Here is a 19007-nt window from a genome sequence, read left to right as displayed (position 1 = left end):
CAGAAGCAATGTATGAAAAAGCAAGTAACATGTTTCTGCAAAGGACAGAGAAGTTAGACTTGTTAGACTTTGTTAGACTTAAAATGCTACATCCTCAAATAAAGGATGTAAAATGTAAAAATTATGAATGGCATTGTGATCATGTGAGTAGCTACAGTATATTATATTAGAATGCTTCTAGATTGGATTAAGAAGTTTTAAAAATGTTATGTAATAGTATAAAACATTGGATAGATGGATGGATGGATGGATGGATGGATGTTATTTACATATTGTAATAATATTTATGGGTGACACAGTGGCAGCGCTGCTGCCTCACAATAAGGAGACCAGGATTCGCATCTCGGATATTTCCTATGCAGAGTGCATGCTCTCCAGTTTCCTCCCACAGTCCAAAGGCATGCAGGTTAGGCAAATCTGTGTTGCTAAATCGGACCTGGTTTGTGTGTGTGTGTGTGTGTGTGTGTATGTCTGTGTGTTCACCCTGTTATGGACTGGTATCTAGTCCTAGTTTTATGCCTGCCTTGAGACCAAAGTTTTGTGGGATAGGCTCCCACTACCCCATGACTCTACCCATGATAAGCAAATTAAAAAAAATGGGTGGATGGAAGGAAAGAAGAAAGGCTTATTTGCTAATATTGTGCTCCACATAATGTCCATGAACAAAGGCTATCTGTCATGTTAGTGATTTTTAAGCAACAAGCTAACAGATGTGTTTTCAAAGGATGAATATGTATGAAATGTCGGACCTACTAAATGGAAAAATTACATTGCACTTGCTGCCCAAGTTGATGAAAGTCATATCAAGAGTGATCAAAATTAAAATTTCTGGTAAAGGTTTGGGAACATCTCTTATATCCAGATCTAACAGAATTGCCATATTTCAGTAGCACTTTACAAACAATGTATTTAATTTACACTGTCCTAATTTAGATTCTTTGCAGATGTTAATGCTATTTCATTTTGGTATACAGTAAGTATACTAATGTTGATTACGTTCAGTAGATGCTGTAGAATTGACTGCCAAAAAACATCCCTCCTCTTCAATCAAAAATCAACTGGATTTCTAATGTTCAAGCACAGTTATTTCATGTTTGTACTAATTCTCATCTGGGTCTTTAGACCTTTACTGTGAATTAAACAAATATTGATACTATACATACTGTAGTTAAGATGTATTAATCTGGAAATTCTTTTATGCTATTTAGTGTTGATTTTATGTTGATACATTTCAAAACAAGAACACTTTCCATACATATATTTTCTGTTAATGTTTTCATTTAGTATTTTGCAGTTCTATTTTTTAGTAGCTGACGTCGGTGGTTCTTATTGGAACTTATTGTTGTGCATGTATCCCAAGACTACAGTATAAATTGTGTGCAATGTTATATTGCTTGCCTTAATGGTTTCTTCCCCAGTATTCTCACTTGTTAAAACTTTATCTAAAAGAGACATTTTCCCAGGTCTACATAGCATTTATACACTCACTCAATGTATGCATTGAAAACTTCTGCAAAGCTGCTTCATAAAGTGCCATGTTTTTTCAGCCTCATACACAGACTCATGGGACCTGTAAGTCTCAGTGATTCTTTGGGGAACTGCATTCCCCTTAGAATTAGTAATTTATAGTTCTTGGTAATTGCAAACACTTTCCTTATTCCTTTATTAATTAATTAGCTCCTATATGTCATTCTCTCATACAAGAGGCACCTAATTGGCGTTAATTATAATACAAGGCTCTAAGTGTGTGAATGAGGATTTGGCATTTTTAGCTGCTCTGCTTAGAATAATGGTGGCAGATTCCTGGAATATTAAGAAGCTCAAATCTATGCTTTATTTTTTTTTCTGTTGTATCTCTTTCTTAGATGACTCTTATTTCATGGTATCCATTTGTTATTTTTCACATAGAACTATATCTTATGACAACCTTCAGAAAGTAGTTTCAGATAATTGCCTGCGAATTGCTATGAAATTTTTATTTTTTTCTGTTATGATAGAAAGTTGTTTCATCTTTAGGGAAACAGTGGTCTTAAATTTCATACATGTCTGCTATTTATCCTTTTAGGTAACCTTGTCCATTTACAGTTTTAATATGGTCTTTGTGGGCATATTTATATGTATATATAAAAGACGTTCCTATTAAACCTGCAGAAGTAAATGGATGGTGTTGATTAGTCACTGTGGAATGGCTCTGTCATACTCTGTTACACACAGCTGTTGGTAGTGTTCCCAATGTAACAGAGTTTGATTAGGCATCTGCAAATAAAACACAATTCTGTATAAAATTCTCTTGAAGATGATAGCTTTCACTGACAGCTTATGCACCCCGGTTCAGTGCCTCCTGTCTTCTACAGAAAGAGAGAATGGGAGCATCTGGGCAAATTGCTTATATTTTGTTTAGTTTTTAAAAGAACAAATCCCTAGCTAATGAGTAGGTCCACTCACTCAATGAGCATGGCACTAATGAGCATACTCCAAGGGCAAAATCATGCAAAAAACGTACATTTTATTGACTGTCATCAGCACAAGGGTAAGAACTATGAAAGGTAGTAGAGTGCAGATGGCTTAGTGAAAAAATGACTTTCCTCATTGTCATTTCAAAAAAAAAGAAATAATCCTTTGCTACATTTCAAATAGGACATTATTGAGACTCTGATTTGCTATTTTGTTTGGAGACTTGCATACATTGTTGGTAATATAGTAAATATATCTAAGTTACACTTGGCTGACGTCAGCTATAGTTATTGTCAATTCATTTGATGTTGATATAATCCAAAAATATGGTACATTTTAAAAAAAGCATGCTAGTGTTACGGTTCTTACTTAAACCTGCACAATACCGATATGTGTCTAGGAAGAACAGCTAATAAACAATAGCAATATGTATTTTAAAGATAAAAAAATTGCTCATTGACACTACGGGGCAGGTTGGTAGTGCAGTTGTTAGCACTGCTGTCACACAGCTGTTGTGTCTAAGGTTTCGGTTATGGCTCTGACACACTGTGTGGAGTTTCCCCAAGTAGGATTTCCTATGGATGTCCTCCCACATCCCAGTGGTTTATATGTGGGTTTAACTGGCAACCCCAAATGGAGTGAGTGTGACAGTGATCACAATGCCACTGAGAAAGACTTTGATCCAAGCCTTGAAACCCTAAACTGGGTTGGGTTGTTTCAGTAATGGATTCTTGAATTAATACTGTATGCATAACAGTACAATATTTCTTACTGCAACTACAGCTGTTTCAATTAGGTTTATTTCATTGCAGTCGTATTATTCAGAACCATTTATTTAAGTGTTTGATGTTGTTAATGGCTACTCTGTCTAGTAATTTACAGTATATAATCTACTTTCCTCCGTTGTGTTGGTATTGGATTTTATGTTATCCTTTCCATTTTCTCTTTCATATTATCTTGAGAAGTTTTACAGCACTATATTTCAATTGCGTTTCATTGTAGGCCTATTTATCACCATAAAAAATACAAGCAGAATTACATATGGAACAGCAATAACATAACTTTAGTGAAACAGTGGTGAGTATTGTCTCTGCAGTCCTCATTAGACTTAGGGGTAATTCACAACCTGATCCCTGAGTTTTCTTTAGATTTTGTCATTTTTCTGTCAGATGTTTAGGCCAGGTTCTTTACTGGTGCTACATACTTTGGTTTCTTTAGATCCAGAAATGAAAAATGCACATTCAGAAAATGGATGAATTGAAGAGCGCAACAGTAATGACACAACAATTGGGCCATTACAATAATAAAAGATGAAAGATTGTGACATTAAAAGAGAAAGCAAAGCATTTAGTTTTGTTTTAAGTAGAAAACTATGCAACATCAAAAACAAAACCAAATGAGAGCTTCAAATACTGAAAATCATGTAACTGGGTTAGAGACCCTGAAATTGGGGTTAGCATAAAGTAATTTAGATAATACTTGTTTTTGAAGAGTAGGTTGAAAACATGAATACCAGACATTTAGCCCATAAAACTATTTTTCGTTTTTGTAGAACATTTCTAAACAAGATTAAATCAGTAACTAAAGAAAAGGATAGTTTTGGATTATGTTTTGAGAAAGTGGTCCCATTGTAGTTGATAATTCAATTGTGTTTATGATTTTTAAGATATTTTAATATATTCAAAGTCATAAATGTGCAAACATGATCCAAGAAGGCTACAATAAATGCAAGTTTACTATGCAGACACCATCAGAATCAATAACTATTTTGTGCCAGTGCAGATTGGTGTTTTTGTTAAATGGCCAAGTATAAGTATTCTTGAATGACTAATACTTCTTTACACATTATCTGTAGCTACATCTTTTCTCTAAATTGAGCAGCTACTGAGTGGGTATGGTAGGGTCCAGCGTAAGTCAAATATGTAACAAGAAAATTCCACAATTCAAAAGTGTTTGCTTTAAAAACTTAAGGGAAAATTCTGAAAAGATGTTAGATTTCACTTATGCGCCTTGCTTAAATTTACATTACTTTTCTATGATATATTGTAAAGAATTTACAGTTGCACTATGGTGTGACGCAGATTGAAACTGTCGGCCCTTCATGCCTTGACAACTACAAGGCAAAACAAAGACTGCACTAGTCTGTGCTCAGAATGACAAGATGTAACTCTATCTGCATGTTAGTTTGCAGGGATTAAGGTAGATCCTTCCATTATCTGTGTATTAACATATAGCCAAACAGTTCAACATAACTAAGTTAATGTTATGTTAAATTGATATAAGTATTTACAAACTAAAGTGGCTGCTACATTATCACTCATAAAGCAATTGAACAGTGTCATAGTATTTTGAAAAGACCAAAAATCTCTGCAAATATTTATATGAAAGTAAAATAAAACACTGGAATACACATTCAACTATTTAATATCAACAGTGATATTTGGATTCAGTTCAGTTTATTTTTAAATTACAGGCTCACAGTGCTGTAACATGTTTACAGCTAAAACATGAATTACAAATTTTACTAATTACATTATGTACGTACACAAAAATACAGATTTGGGTAAAAATACAGTAAAGCGTGATTTGCATGAAAACCTGCAGGGATTACTGACCTCATGGATTAACTTTGCCTTCTGTTTATCTGGGTGTAAATAGCATGAGAGTACCGGTTTTACAGTAAAGAAACTGTTGATTCTTCCTTTTTTTACTCAGCAATTACAGTTAAAAGAGAGAGAAAAGAGCCGATTCTTTGGAGCAGTAGATGAAACATAATTCATTTTTATGTCCCAAAAACCTGATATATTATGTAACAGTCTTATCTATATTACTAAACGACAGTTTAATTTATGCACGGAAGGCGGATGCACCGAACGCATGCGCACTGCGCCGCTGACGGCGGACGCACCGATGCACATGCGCAATGCGCCGCAGCGCCCCAGAGTCAAACCCAGCGGCTACCCAGAGTCAGTAGGTGGCGCCCAAACAACACAACCTTTAAACTAAACTTGCTCTAATCCACTGTGCCAGCAGTCCGTGTCAGCAGAAGCAAAGGACTCATGGCTCCAAATGGAAAGAGCTCAACGATCTGTAATACGACACCGAGCCCGTACTTCCCAGAGTCAGTACATGGCTCCCAAACACCACAACCTGTAAACTACACTTGCTGTAATCCACTGTGCCAGCAGTCAGTGTGGCATATGTGAATCACATAATGGTAATTCAGTATTAAATGTAAGTTGGATTATGCTTCCTAACAGTAAACAGCGCCTACCTAATGACACATCCACAGAACAACACAGACGAGACCGCATGGATAACAGCAATACACGAGGGCTCCTACAACGCGCTTCAGACACACCAGAAACAAAGACGTCACGGCTTCACAGAGGCAAAGGGGTCACGGCTTCAAATGGAAGGAGCTCAACGATTAGTAATACAAACACGAGCCCGTATGGCTACAACCTGTAAACGAGGGACGCACCCACCCTCCATGATATTACATCCCTCCAAATATCAGAGGGAACACAAAGTGATTGCCATTCCTGGATTTGCGATTCTTTCGAGAATCGCGGGCTTGCTGGTAGTATATATGGTATGGTATTATGATATCCACCAAAAATTGTTATTGTGACAACCCCATAATTTAAGTTTAAAATATGTGTTTAGTTTATAATGTGACTGTATTTCAATTGTTCAGTGTTTTCTAGAAAAAGATAGACCTGAATCCTTGAGGTGGCTGGTTCAAATGGCACTGCTGGCTTGCTACCTGCTGAGCACTCGAGTTTTTATTTCTGGAATTCATTGCAAATGACAATATTATATTGATTGTTAATTAAATCCTATTGGGAAACTGAAAGTGTCATTCTGCCAATCAGGATTAGCTTAACTCCCTGGGGCAGTATCTTTGTGCTCCTCTTCCAGAGAAGAACAGAAAACATTCGGGAGACAAAGTGTACATAACATTTGTCAGTTAGGACATATTATCTTACTTTAAATTAAAGTTCTCAAATACCAGCACATTTTAGATTAGTTATTTTTCTGTTGGCTCTAGCTCTAATAAATGCATTAAAAAGGTATATTTAAAGCAATTAAACACATACCTCATTGTTTAATGTTTTGTATGTGTAATGTTGTGTTTTGTACCATTCAACTTTATGAACATTCTAGGTAAATATACAAAAATACTCATATTTACACTTTCTTAAATTAATAGACTAGGCATTATCACTCTACAGCCGTGACCAAGGAAATGCAGGTTTTGAAGATGAATGAATGGCCAGATATACAGACTGATATATTAATTAATTTAGAACATCCATCCATTATCCAACCCGCTATATCCTAACTACAGGGTCACGGGGGTCTGCTGGAGCCAATCCCAGCAAGCACAGGCAGGAAACAAACTTTGGGCAGGGCACCAGCCCACCACAGGGTGCACACACACACACACCCCAAGCACACACTAGGGACAATTTAGAATCACCAATGCACCTAACCTGCATGTCTTTGGACTGTGGGAGGAAACTGGAGTACCCGGAGGAAACCCACGCAGACACGGAGAGAACATGCAAACTCCACGCAGGGAGCTGGGAAGCGAACCCAGGTCTCCTAACTGCGAGGTAGCAGTACTACCACTGCGCCACAGTTTCTCCCTAATTTAGAACATATATCATTTCAATACATGGATTGTATTGTGTTACTGCTTTTGCAACACAAATATAGGATATAGTACACAGAGTAGAGTAAGGAAATGTTTTATTGACTTTAAATATTGTATTATGTGTGTTTCAATGTTGGTAAATATACAAGGACATTTTGTTCCATGTCACATTCTTCTGCACCGTGGTCTTTTATGGACATAGAATTAAAAACAGCTTCTCAATTATTGTTTGGATGTGTATTCTATTTTGAAAAGGACAACAATATTAACATACATAATTTCAATGATCAAAGAATAATCACAAAATAAGTAGCTGAGATTGCCAATGTCATCAATGTCATAATAATTTGATTCCATTTGATCTAGTTTCTAATCTACTCTATACTCCTTAACACTAGAATTGCCAAAGCCTATGAAAAAAACTCATAAACCTCTCCCACCTTAAATCCGTTCGCACCTCTCCATTCAGCATCTTTTGTGTTGTAAATGTGTCAATAAGCACAAACAGCAAGCAGCCTGCTATCCCATCCTCCCACTGCCGCAGAAACAGCAAAAACCTCTCCCAACTCAAGCCTTGTTTATCAGGGAGTGAGGTAGTACCTAGAGCTGTATAGGCTAAAAAATATATCGTTATTTGGAACACATGCATTTCACGTGTGTTCCTTGTCTCCAAAGATCTATGTAAGTGTAGGATGACAGGAAATGCAAGAAATGTTGAACACATACCTAAAAGACAAACTTTTTTCATGTTTTAGTACTAACGACAAAATTTTGACGTGAAGTGTATAATGTGTGAAGACTGAAGTCCAAATATCAAATAAGCACTTCCAAAAAAGGTACAAAAACAGAGTACACTAACCCGATTTCTTTTTCTTCGTTTATAGTCTTGAATAAAAGTGCACTTGTTCTGTTATATTTATACCTTTTGTGAAAGTGCTTATTTGGTATTTAGACTTCAGTCTTCATACATTATACACTTCATGTCAAAATTTTGTCGAGAGAAAATGGATAAATAACCTGAACGCTAACTTAGTTTTATGTATACATGTGACTTGTACGCTTAAATGCTTGATGTATTCAGCATGTGCTTGTAGGCTTGCATAATTCGTAATTGAATTATGTAACATGTTTAAGGAGAGAATGCTATCTTAATGTTTTGAGTGACTGCGCTCTTCCTTTGGAAATTCATTTTCCTTGCTTTTCTGTATCAAGAACTCTTAACTTTTGCTCTCAAGGTTTCTCTACACAAGATAGCATATGCTTGGCCATGTGTAAAAGCTGGTGATGATAAATAAATAGCAAAAATATATCATAATAATAAGTTTGTCAAACAATGAAAATGGAGCAAATGGCACACATACTTGCATACCAAAAAGTAGTGCAAAAAAAAAAATGCAGTAATTCACTGAACACACATCTGCATCAGCCTTAAAGTCTGTATAGTTTACGTGGGTTGTCCAAATTGGAGTTTCTTTTGCATGTTTATTACTGTTTATTTATTCACTCCATTCATTTCCTCTTGTTACACACTGCATTCATTTCTGGAGGATGTGTAGCTTTATACTATACACTGCGTCCAAATATAAACACAAGATTCAAATGTGTGAAGAAAAATACCTCCTACTTTTAAAGTTTTGTGTCATGTCCAGTTAATATATGCCCTCTGGTGTGTTTTACCTGGTTTCGGCACCTTGAATATCCTAGTCTCAGTGAGAGAGATGATTGTGGTCGAGAGTGGCCTTGCTTTACTACTGCAATTACAAGTGACTTGTAGTTTGATACTCTACACCTTCTTCTTTCATTAGATCAGATTTGTGCACTCACTGTTTAAAAAGGTAAAGTTAATCTTTTCCAAAGTAAAAATAGTTCATTATTTTCCCTGAATTGCTTAAACTTACTCTTAGGTGTACAGGTTGATCAATGTGAACAGTTACAGTATGCATATGTGTTTGTATTTATGCATAAGTGAAATTTTAATATAACTCTTGGCTCCTGTCTTGCACCGGATGTTGTAGCCAGAAGCTGTGCTTCTCAAAGATGTGTACTAGAAAATGTGTGCTTGAAAAACAAAATCAGAAATGAATAGTATACTATTTGTCAGTGTGACATTCTTATTTTTGGAAAGGAGATTTGCACAGTTATTTCCATATATTTGCAATGAAAAAGTTTGCAACAAACAAAATTCAAAATACAGCAAGCACAGTGATCGGTTATGGATAAATGGAGAGTTAGGAAGAAAAAATGAGAAGTCTGAATTGGAACAGTAACATCTGCCTCTGACATGCTGTGCATATCAGATTAATTTGCACAAAGTTATATTCAGAAGCTGTGCTCACAAGGTTCTTGCTCTAGCAGTCAAAAAACACAATTACAAGTTGATTTATCGTTTGATCCAAAATGGGATTCTGCCATGCAGTGTCATTAACATTGACACAGGAGAAGGGCATTAGACAACAAATAATACTCTTCTCATTAAGCTTAAATAAGATCTGTTTAACAATTTATTTCAAAGACCCTCACACAAGTCATACCCAACCTATCCCGTGCATTTTACATACAGTACAATCTTTTTTTAAGGCCTGTGTTTAAGAAACTGACTGGCTGGAGCACACTGTAAGAATTAACATATGTAAAAGCCTGTTCAAAACCTACATTATTATTCAAGTGGCTTATGGAATTACTCATGGGAGAATATCACTGTGGCATCAGCAGCACATCTTAGTACCTGCTAAGTGATTCCAGTAATGAATTGTAAAGAGAACTGAAGTGCATTTTTTTTTATCATATCTATCCTGGCTTACTGCTTTCATCTGCTTTAAAACAGTTTTTACATATGCGTGTATTTGTGTGTAGTTGCACTGATCCTTCATTTGTCCTAATTGCACAGTCAGCTCTTTTATGCTATCATTTTCTCTAGTAATGAAGACGTTTCTTCTTGTTTGCTTGGTTTTCAGGAGGTCGAACTGTGTCGTGTGAACAGCCAGGACAAGCTTGGGCTCACCCTCTGTTATAGAACTGATGAAGAGGAGGACATGGGGATCTATGTCAGTGAGGTAACAAAACAGAGAGAGAAAGAGATTAAAGAATCAAGATTTGGGAAGGGGGGTATGGGGGAGGGGGATTCTGTTTGAGAAAGTCTGGCAGCAAGCCAAAGTTTGACAGCTCTAATTACCTCAGTAAATTGAGTTGCCCAAGTAATATAATTATTACAGCCTATTTATTTTAGGCAAATTCTTTTATTCTCAGTAATAATTACATAATTTTTCAAAAAGCAATGGTAAAATACCAAATGTCAATAAATAAGTAAAACAAAAGGCCAGAAAGGCCAAGTACATGAAAAACAAGTTCTTAACTCTGAATTTCTACATAGCTTTAATGTTGTCTGAATATTACATATCTAGATCATGCTAATACAGTGTTTTGTCTTGTTATACTTAGCGAGTAGCATGAGTGGTAAACTAACCTTCATTCTTTAATAACAGTTTATGAATTTCATTGGCTATAGTTATTATCTCCTATAGTGAAGAAGCTACTACATTCATTTCTAGCGCAACATGTGAATTATAGTAAAGTTTTACGATGTTCCATTCAGAATTTTGCACAGTTACTAAATATAAGCAGCAATAAACAATACAATTATTTGCCACATTTTATCAATCTGTGGATGTTATCACTAGTTTGTGGGCAGTACATGCTGCTTTTTTTAACTATTTAAATTCTTTAAAACACAATTCCAGCAAAACAGGTGAAAATTTGTTTGTGGAGAACCATGAACTACCTTTTAAGACTTCTTGGTGTGCAGTGTGTGTAAACAGACATCAGTTAGTGGGAAGATATTTGAATTTGACAGCATTGGTATAGCATTATAGGGTGAGTTGTATCATCTTTGGTAATATTAACTGTCCATATGAATAAATGTGAATTTATTCTCTGACAGACAGGCTACCAAACCAGGTGTGAATCTCATCTTGCATGTAAAGGAGCTGGTTCCTTGTGATTCTGAACTGAATAAGCTAGTTATGAAATACACAGTTGAATTAATATGTTTATTTGATATAGAATAAATGACTCGGCTAACCACTGAAGAAGTATGTCTCTGGTTTCTAATTTCAGTGATTGCTTCTTAGTAATGCACTCTACTTTGTAAATTCATAAACCTCATATGTGTGAAGATTGTTGCAGAACAGAAATGCAGGTAGATAAGGTACAAGTCTGAGACCTAGGTTATAGAAAAGCAGTGACAGATGCTTGAACATCCCCAGCCTGCCTCTACCTCTTGTATCTAAATGGAAATCATAGTTTAATTTTTCCAATTGTGTAGCACAAAGCTGAAGCTTTTGTCTCATACTATACTTCATGTTGAAGACACACATGAACTTGATACTTCTTCTGGCCACATTAGACTGAAACAGCAACTTTAGAAGAAAATGACAGTCAAAAACATAAAGCCAAATATATGTACAGTGCTGAGTAGGCAGGAAAATGTGACAAGCTGGTATTTAAAATGTATTGTGAAAATCTAAAAAGAATACATAATTTAAGGTGTGCACCCTGTGTTTGATTGAAACTCCTTTCTAGGTTGATTCTTGACATTGCTGTTTCAGCTTGACATGACCCCATGCCAGATATCATGGACTAATAAAATGGACTGATAAATAAACATAATTAAACTTGAATGTGGGTTTTCAGTGGAGTCTGAACGTGATTTCACAAGCTTTGCACACAGATCTACCAGTACCAGTTAACCTCTGATTACATGCAGTAGTTATTTCAGTGACAAATCTGAAAATGACCACTTTTCTAGTAAGCAGCTTTGTCAGTATCCTGTGTTATGATTACTTGTCATGGGGAGTTGAAAATCATTTAATAACCTTCCTGAAAATTAGAGCAAGAATACTTAATTAAATCAACAAATACTTTAGAATTGTTAAGCAAAGTAAACAAGGAACATAAATAGATAATAATCAAACTAAAATGAGTAAAAGATGGAAAAGATGTAGAAATAAACTCTAAGAAATTAAACTAACACAGAAAATCAAAGAACTGAAGAACTTAACAAACGGGGAGAAACTAGTAAATTAAATTTTTAATTAATTTAGCCAAAAATGTAATCCTAAATATGTAACAGAAAGAACAACAATAAATTTGGAAGCCAGAAAATCATTATGTGCAAAAATTCAATGATAGCAGAAAAGCTGGAGCATAAAACCAAAAGAGCAACAGTAACATAAATCCTTAAACTTGCCAAAGTCAAATAACAAAGAAACCCAAACAAGAGAAAGCTACAGATAAGTACCCAAGTAACAACTTTAGAGCAGCGAGCGGCCAAAGGCAATGCCACGGCAAATAGCGGTGGCAAAGGGCAAGGCTTAAATCTCTCTTAGGTGACTGCGCTAATGATTTCCTCATCACCTGAGGAAAGTGGGCTAACTAGAAATGAAGTGAGCTAACAAAGGGATATTACATTAAAGGAAATTGAAAAAGAACAACTCTGAAAAAGGGCAAAAGGTGAGGACAAAAATCAAAAACTGAAAGGCCTGTCACTGAGTAAAGTACCTTTAGTATTTATTACCATGAAGCAACCTAGTATGGCTGTGCATACATTTCAATTACAAGGAAACATTTCATTAAAGTGTTATGGTCAACAGCACACTTAAAGAAATCCTGTAAAGGGCAGGCATTTGTCACAGAATAGTAAGGAAATAATGTGCAGTGCAGTAAAGTAAAGTAATAAAAACAAAAAGAAGCAGATAACACAAATGTCCACTTTTAATGGAATTTATTGTTAAATTGTAGTGATCTTCTTAAGCAAAACCAGTTAATTCAGACAGATTCATCAACTGTGTAAATCATCACATGTGTAAAGAACATTTTTATTGACTTAGTATAAATGTTTTATAAACTTATTTGTCATAGCTTGCAAAGTCATTCTTCACTTTCTTTTTTTGCTCCTGTGATAATAATGGGTTGTGGTTATACTCTGATCCAGCACTTTTCTTGTCCCTCTGTCCATCTCTCTTTTTCTGTTACATATATTTTTAATTGCATGGTCGTAGTGCCACATATCATCTGGTTTTTGTGGATTTTTTTATCCAACAAATGTTTTTTTGGACTCTGTTGTTATTGAGAATGCCTCATTAGTATTTTCCTTTGATGCCACCAATAAAGAAATAACTTGTTTTCCCCTCACTTACGTGGGAGGTTGGTTTTAAATTCCAAAAATAATGTATTATTGTGTTATTACCTAATGTGCTGCTTTTTAAATGTATTAGTAAAACCTTTGAATAAAATTGTGTGTATGCACTGTGTTCTATCATTTAGACTGTGCTAAGGTGACAAAGTTTTGGTTTGTATTTATTTCAGTACTTCAGCTCCCATAAAAATCCTCAATACAAATTGTACACGTACAGCATTAATTATCAGTCTCTTCAACCTCCAAACAACCAGACCAATGGCATTTTTAGAAATCATGAAACAGTTATATAGGAAAAAAAAACAACAGAATGCAGAGCGGCAGACTGTAATGTTAAGTTAACGAACCTAATAGATTGATTGTAACTACTTTGGTTAATCTTGTCACTCATACTCATAAGCTGTTTACTAGAAGAATAACTGTGAACATAAGATTAGTGATGTGAGGTGGGTCGGTTAAGGTCTACATTTTAGTCTGAAAGTGCAAAGTTATTCCACGGTTGGGTAATGATATCCTGGCAATGATGCACAGTACTGTCTCAAGCTGCTTCTAGTCCTTGGTACAATAGAAATACTTTTATGCAACAAATTGACAAAGAATGTCAAAACATGTTAAAAAAACATTTCTCTATTTTCTTTTACAATCCACACTTTTATAACAATCTGAAAAAGAACCTCCTTTGATGGCTTTTTGTTTCCCTCCATTGACACATACTGTAAATATCCAAGGCTAACAGTGTTCTTTTTTTCCTTACCATTTCTTTCTTTTCTTGACACCTGAACAGCTCTCTTACTTGGAAGTTTGCAATTATCAATACAACACAAGTGTCCTCAGTAAACTTGGCCATTCTAGTAGACCCTGCATGTGACATGCATTCATTAATTTACAATGAACAAAGGAGTGGTGAAAAGATATAGCCTTTTGGGGCACTGTAGTGCAGATGAAGGGCTTAAAGATACTATCCTACAGTTTCAACACCTGCTTACTAAAAGAAGCAAAATTTTCAGAGGTTATGCCATATTTAACTGTATACAATAGTTGCCAAATGTCTCAACTTTAATTTTTACTATTATTTTCTAACATATTCCTATGTTCATTGTTTGTCCTTTTTAATACATGTCAGAAGGTAATGCATATACTGTATACTGAATTTGAATTTAGCCTTGCCTCTTGAATCTTATCTCCTTCTGTAAAAGCCCTGTTTTTCTTTTATTGTGATTTTTTTGTATGTTTAATTTAATTCAGAGATACTTTTGTTATGGCAAGGGCCTAATTTTTGAGACAAGTGCACATGCACAAAACTGGCTATAAGAAGTCAGTTTGCCAGCTCATGGTGATCACAGCAAGAATCTGTAAAGAGGTTCCAATCTGTGATATCAAAATGTCCTTTAATGAATCTTTAGTTTCAGACGACCTCCGTCATATTATGTTTATTGTTGGTTTCCAGGCTTTGAGTCTCTGTTATCTTTATTTGCAGGCCAGGAATATCATAAAGGGGGTATGGTAAACGTATTCGTGATGTGCCTTAAAGATGATTAAACGTGTCTTGCTACATATATTACTTGGATTTTCTGAGAGTGCACGATGCCTGCTGAGCCTTGCTTTTAAGATTTCAGTTTTCATATCAGACAAATGAATAACAGATGTTAACCTCAGCACCAAGGAAACTTTTACAATACACTATATACCAGGGGTAGGCAACGTCGGTCCTGGAGTGCCACAGTATGTGCAGGTTTTTGTTCCAACCCAGTTCCTTAACGAGAACTCAATTATTGCTGATGAAGCTCATATTGCTTAAGTGACATTTTAATGCTTCATTTTAGTGGTCTCGCTTGTTAAGGTTCTCCAACCTTAATTGCTTATTTCAATCTTAAACTGCTGCATTCAGTGTTTTAATTGCTCCTTATTAGCAATAAGATGTAAAAGACAAAGCAGCCAGCAGTTCTCCAGCTAACTTTTTTCCAATTACATCTGTGTGTGTTCATCATGCACTGTTTGATTTAATAAAACACTTAATAGAAAAATGTGACAGACTGGAAATGATCTGTTTTAGGCTTCATATCATTTGGATGATATCCTTGGAAAGGAAAAAAATCTACGATATAAAAGCCTTACATTGCACAGACTAACAAGCCATAAAATTAAATAAGGTCTGAGATTGGCAATGATTGGTTTCTAATTAAGCAATTGGGTTGAATGAAAACCTGTAGCCACTGCGGCTCACCAGGATCGACATTGCCTACCCCTGTTTTACATCTTATTGCTAATAAGGAACAATTAAAACACTGAATGCAGCAGTTTAAGATTGAAATAAGCAATTAAGGTTGGAGAACCTTAATAAGCGAGACCACTAAAATGAAGCATTAAAATGTCACTTAAGCAATATGTGCTTCATCAGCAATAATTGAGTTCTCGTTAAGGAACTGGGTTGGAACAAAAACCTGCACATACTGCGGCACTCCAGGACCGACATTGCCTACCCCTGCTATATACAGTATAATACATAAAGCCAAAACTAGAGAAAAATAGTCAAATATCGAAAAGTATTGCTGCCGCAAAACTGCCTTATGACATTAATGCTTGACTCATCATATATTATTTTTTGAGTATAGTTCTGGGCTATGGAAGAATATTTTGAACAAAACTAAATGAATAGATAAATGCACAAATAAATAAAAGTACTGTGAAATGAGACAATAAATAAATAAAAAGAACATGAAATATGAATGTAAATAAATATATGTCACTGAATATGTTTTTTGTTGCTTATTTACTTATTTATTTATTTAATTTTTTCCATAAATGTAATGATAATAAAGTGTGGCCTGCAGAGGCTGTCCTGCTGCCCAAGCCCGACACAGACAGACACAGAACACAAGTTCAGCACACACATTTTTTTTCCCCCATGGGAATCGCTTTCCTTCATTTCCCACCTACACAGCACAGTTCCAAAGCACAAAATACACTTAAGTTCTTCCTTTCTTTTCTCTCTCTCTTTGCGCCACTCCTCCTCCAGCAAGTTTAGTCCACCTCCTCCTGACCCTAGCTTCTTGTATAAGGCACCCAGAAGTGCTCCAGGTGCCTTGATGCCTTTCTTCCAGCAGCACATCTGGGTGTGGTGGAAGTTCTGCAAAAAAGGGGTCAGCAGTAGCTGCACCACCCCCACAGAACCCTACAGAACTGTGCCAAACTCCAACTCCCATGGAGCCTTGTGGAGGTAATGCTCTGGATACATTCTTTCTCCAGGTCCTTCCAGTGTAGAGGCGTCCCAGCCGGGCATGGGCCTAGACTGTACACTACAGCAGCTAAATGCAATATATGTAAAAAGGTAGTTGCATGTAAAGGGGGTTACATTAGCAACCACATGCAATTCTTACAAGCATAATATTATATAAATGTGAAGCAATTTGACTACTTCAAGAAAGATGTTGCTGAAACATACTCCGCGCATCCTCCCAGCTACAATGCAGCTGGAATTAGTCAAACAGAAATTGCGACTGACTAGACATCGTTAAGCAAGGTAACACTCATTATCATTACAAAAGTATGTCTGTAATTATTCACTCAGGTCATACAGTGTGAGCATTGGTTTTAATTTGTGTTCAGACAGCATCAGTCAAGCAGCAGCCGCAGTTTTATCAGTGGATACCAGCATTCAGACACTCCAGTCCACACCGTTCTCCATCACTTGACGAGTTAACATGACTTGGAAAAAAAACAGCAGAATGTCTCGGGGCTGTTGCAAAGTGTATCATGAAAGATTTACAGACCTTCAACCCAGTGGAGTTGAGTTGGTTTAGGTGTGCATAGCATAGAATAAATCGCCAACTGCTAAGTAGTTACCTTAGTTTTGAACTGAGATGTCCTGGCAAACAGGGATAAATTAATTTACAACCATAATAAGTGTAGTCCTTTAACACTTGAGTTACAAGGTGGTAATTATATTTAGAATGTTTTAAACTTAAAAGTAAACCCTGGAATTTATGTTGACTTATTGGTTTGGAAGGTGGCAAATGAAGGCACAGATCAGACGCAAAGAAAAAAAAGGGAATCCGGGAATAATGGTATAGGTATTGGTATAACATTTTCAACAAAAAAACTATATTTGAGCTGTTACCATGAGAAATTTGGCTACTGCAATGGTAAACTTGAACTTAAAGTTTATTTAACAAAGTACTGATTCTAGCATGGAGTTAAATTTTGGGAGAGAATACATTGATGTGTTAGTGGTTGGACGGACACCAAACTGGTGAGGTTTGGGGCAACGTACGCGAAAGGCTGAACAAAGGAGACATTGGCAGGCAATGGAGTTCGTCATCACTCTTGGATGTTGTTGCAGCTGACCAACTATCGCAGTCGACTTGACACTTGCCACTTCAGACACAAGTATCGGCTTGCTGCTGCTGGGAACGAGCAGTTTGCATATGCTCTACTAGAATGAAGGATACATTTGCCAGGAAACACCACAATCACAAAAAGGCTTGCAACATTTATGTGTGCTACCATTTACATGCCTTTTTTTCTATTACTTTTTTGTCAGGTTAGGTTTAATAAGTGGATTTTACTTTTTTTTTTTTTCTTTGTGCTTTCAGAGAAAGAACTGTTGGGTAAACACTAAAATTGATTTCCTGGACTTAAATCTACTGAATTTATGATTTTGTATGGGATGTGGGATGCATAAATGTAAATAATAGATCAAACAGTTAAACAATTGAGTTCTCGTGTGTTTTTGATAATAACTGGCTTAGCCATAAAGGGAAAAAAGAGGACATTACTTTAGCATGTATTAATTCATTGCATTTGAGTTATGCAAATTATTGGTTAAAATATTAGTTTATCTTTTTTGTTATGGTGTGTGGGTAGATTATTAACCATTAGATTATTAATTAGTTCATTAATTATTAACACAGGTTTGCTCATTAAAAGATGGTGCTGAATGTGCGTGACCTTCGAGCCCTTAGGCAGTATTGCATCAGAAACCATCATGCTACCATGACGGACATAGCCACATGGGCCCGGGAGTACTTTGGGAAATTATTGTCAATTAACACATCAAGAAATGCTTCCTGAAACTGTATTATGCAAAGAGGAAGCCATACATCAATTTTGTGCAGAAACATCAACAAGTTATCTGGGCCCAAGCTCACTTGAGATGGACCGAAAGACAATGGAAACATGTTCTGTGGTCAGATGATTCCACGTTTCAGCCAGTTTTTCGGAAAAACTGACATCTGATATTGTTATCAACAATAGGTGCAAAAACCAGTATCTGTGATGGTATGGGGGTGCACCAGTGCCCATGGCATGGGTAATCTGTATATATGTGAAGGTACCATTGATGAGGAGGCTTAAATTGGAATTTTAGAGAGACATGTGCTCCTGTTGAGACAAGACTTTTCAAAGAAACTCTATGTATATTTCAGCAGGACAATGCCAGGCCTCTTTCTGTACAAACTGCAAAAGTGTGGCTTCATAAAAATAGTCTGTGTGCTTGACTGGCTTGCCTGCAGTCCAGATATGTCTCCTATTGAATATGTCTGCCACATCATGAAGTGGAGAATCGGACAACGACAACCATGGACTGTTGAGCAGCTCAAGTTTTATATGCAGCAAGAATGGGCAAAAATGCTGCTTAAAAAACTGCAGCAATTAGTTTCTTCAGTTCCCAAACGATTAAGAAGTATAATTAAAAGAAAA

At 36.0% G+C, this 19007-nt stretch overlaps 1 protein-coding gene across 3 annotated transcripts in view; it reads left to right on the top strand.

Annotated features, from left to right (window-relative positions):
• The window catches only part of pdzrn4 (PDZ domain containing ring finger 4), a 419600-nt gene that overhangs the window by 371577 nt on the left and 29016 nt on the right, over positions 1-19007 (top strand). For all 3 annotated transcript variants that reach the window (XM_051935720.1, XM_028810917.2, XM_028810930.2), the window contains one exon: positions 10072-10170. In XM_051935720.1, coding sequence (XP_051791680.1) covers positions 10072-10170 — 99 coding nt within the window. The remainder of the gene's footprint in view (positions 1-10071; positions 10171-19007) is intronic.

Source organism: Erpetoichthys calabaricus, chromosome 1, assembly GCF_900747795.2.
Source record: "Erpetoichthys calabaricus chromosome 1, fErpCal1.3, whole genome shotgun sequence".
NCBI classification, from domain to species: domain Eukaryota; kingdom Metazoa; phylum Chordata; class Cladistia; order Polypteriformes; family Polypteridae; genus Erpetoichthys; species Erpetoichthys calabaricus.
This window is presented reverse-complemented; position numbering and strand designations above follow the sequence as displayed.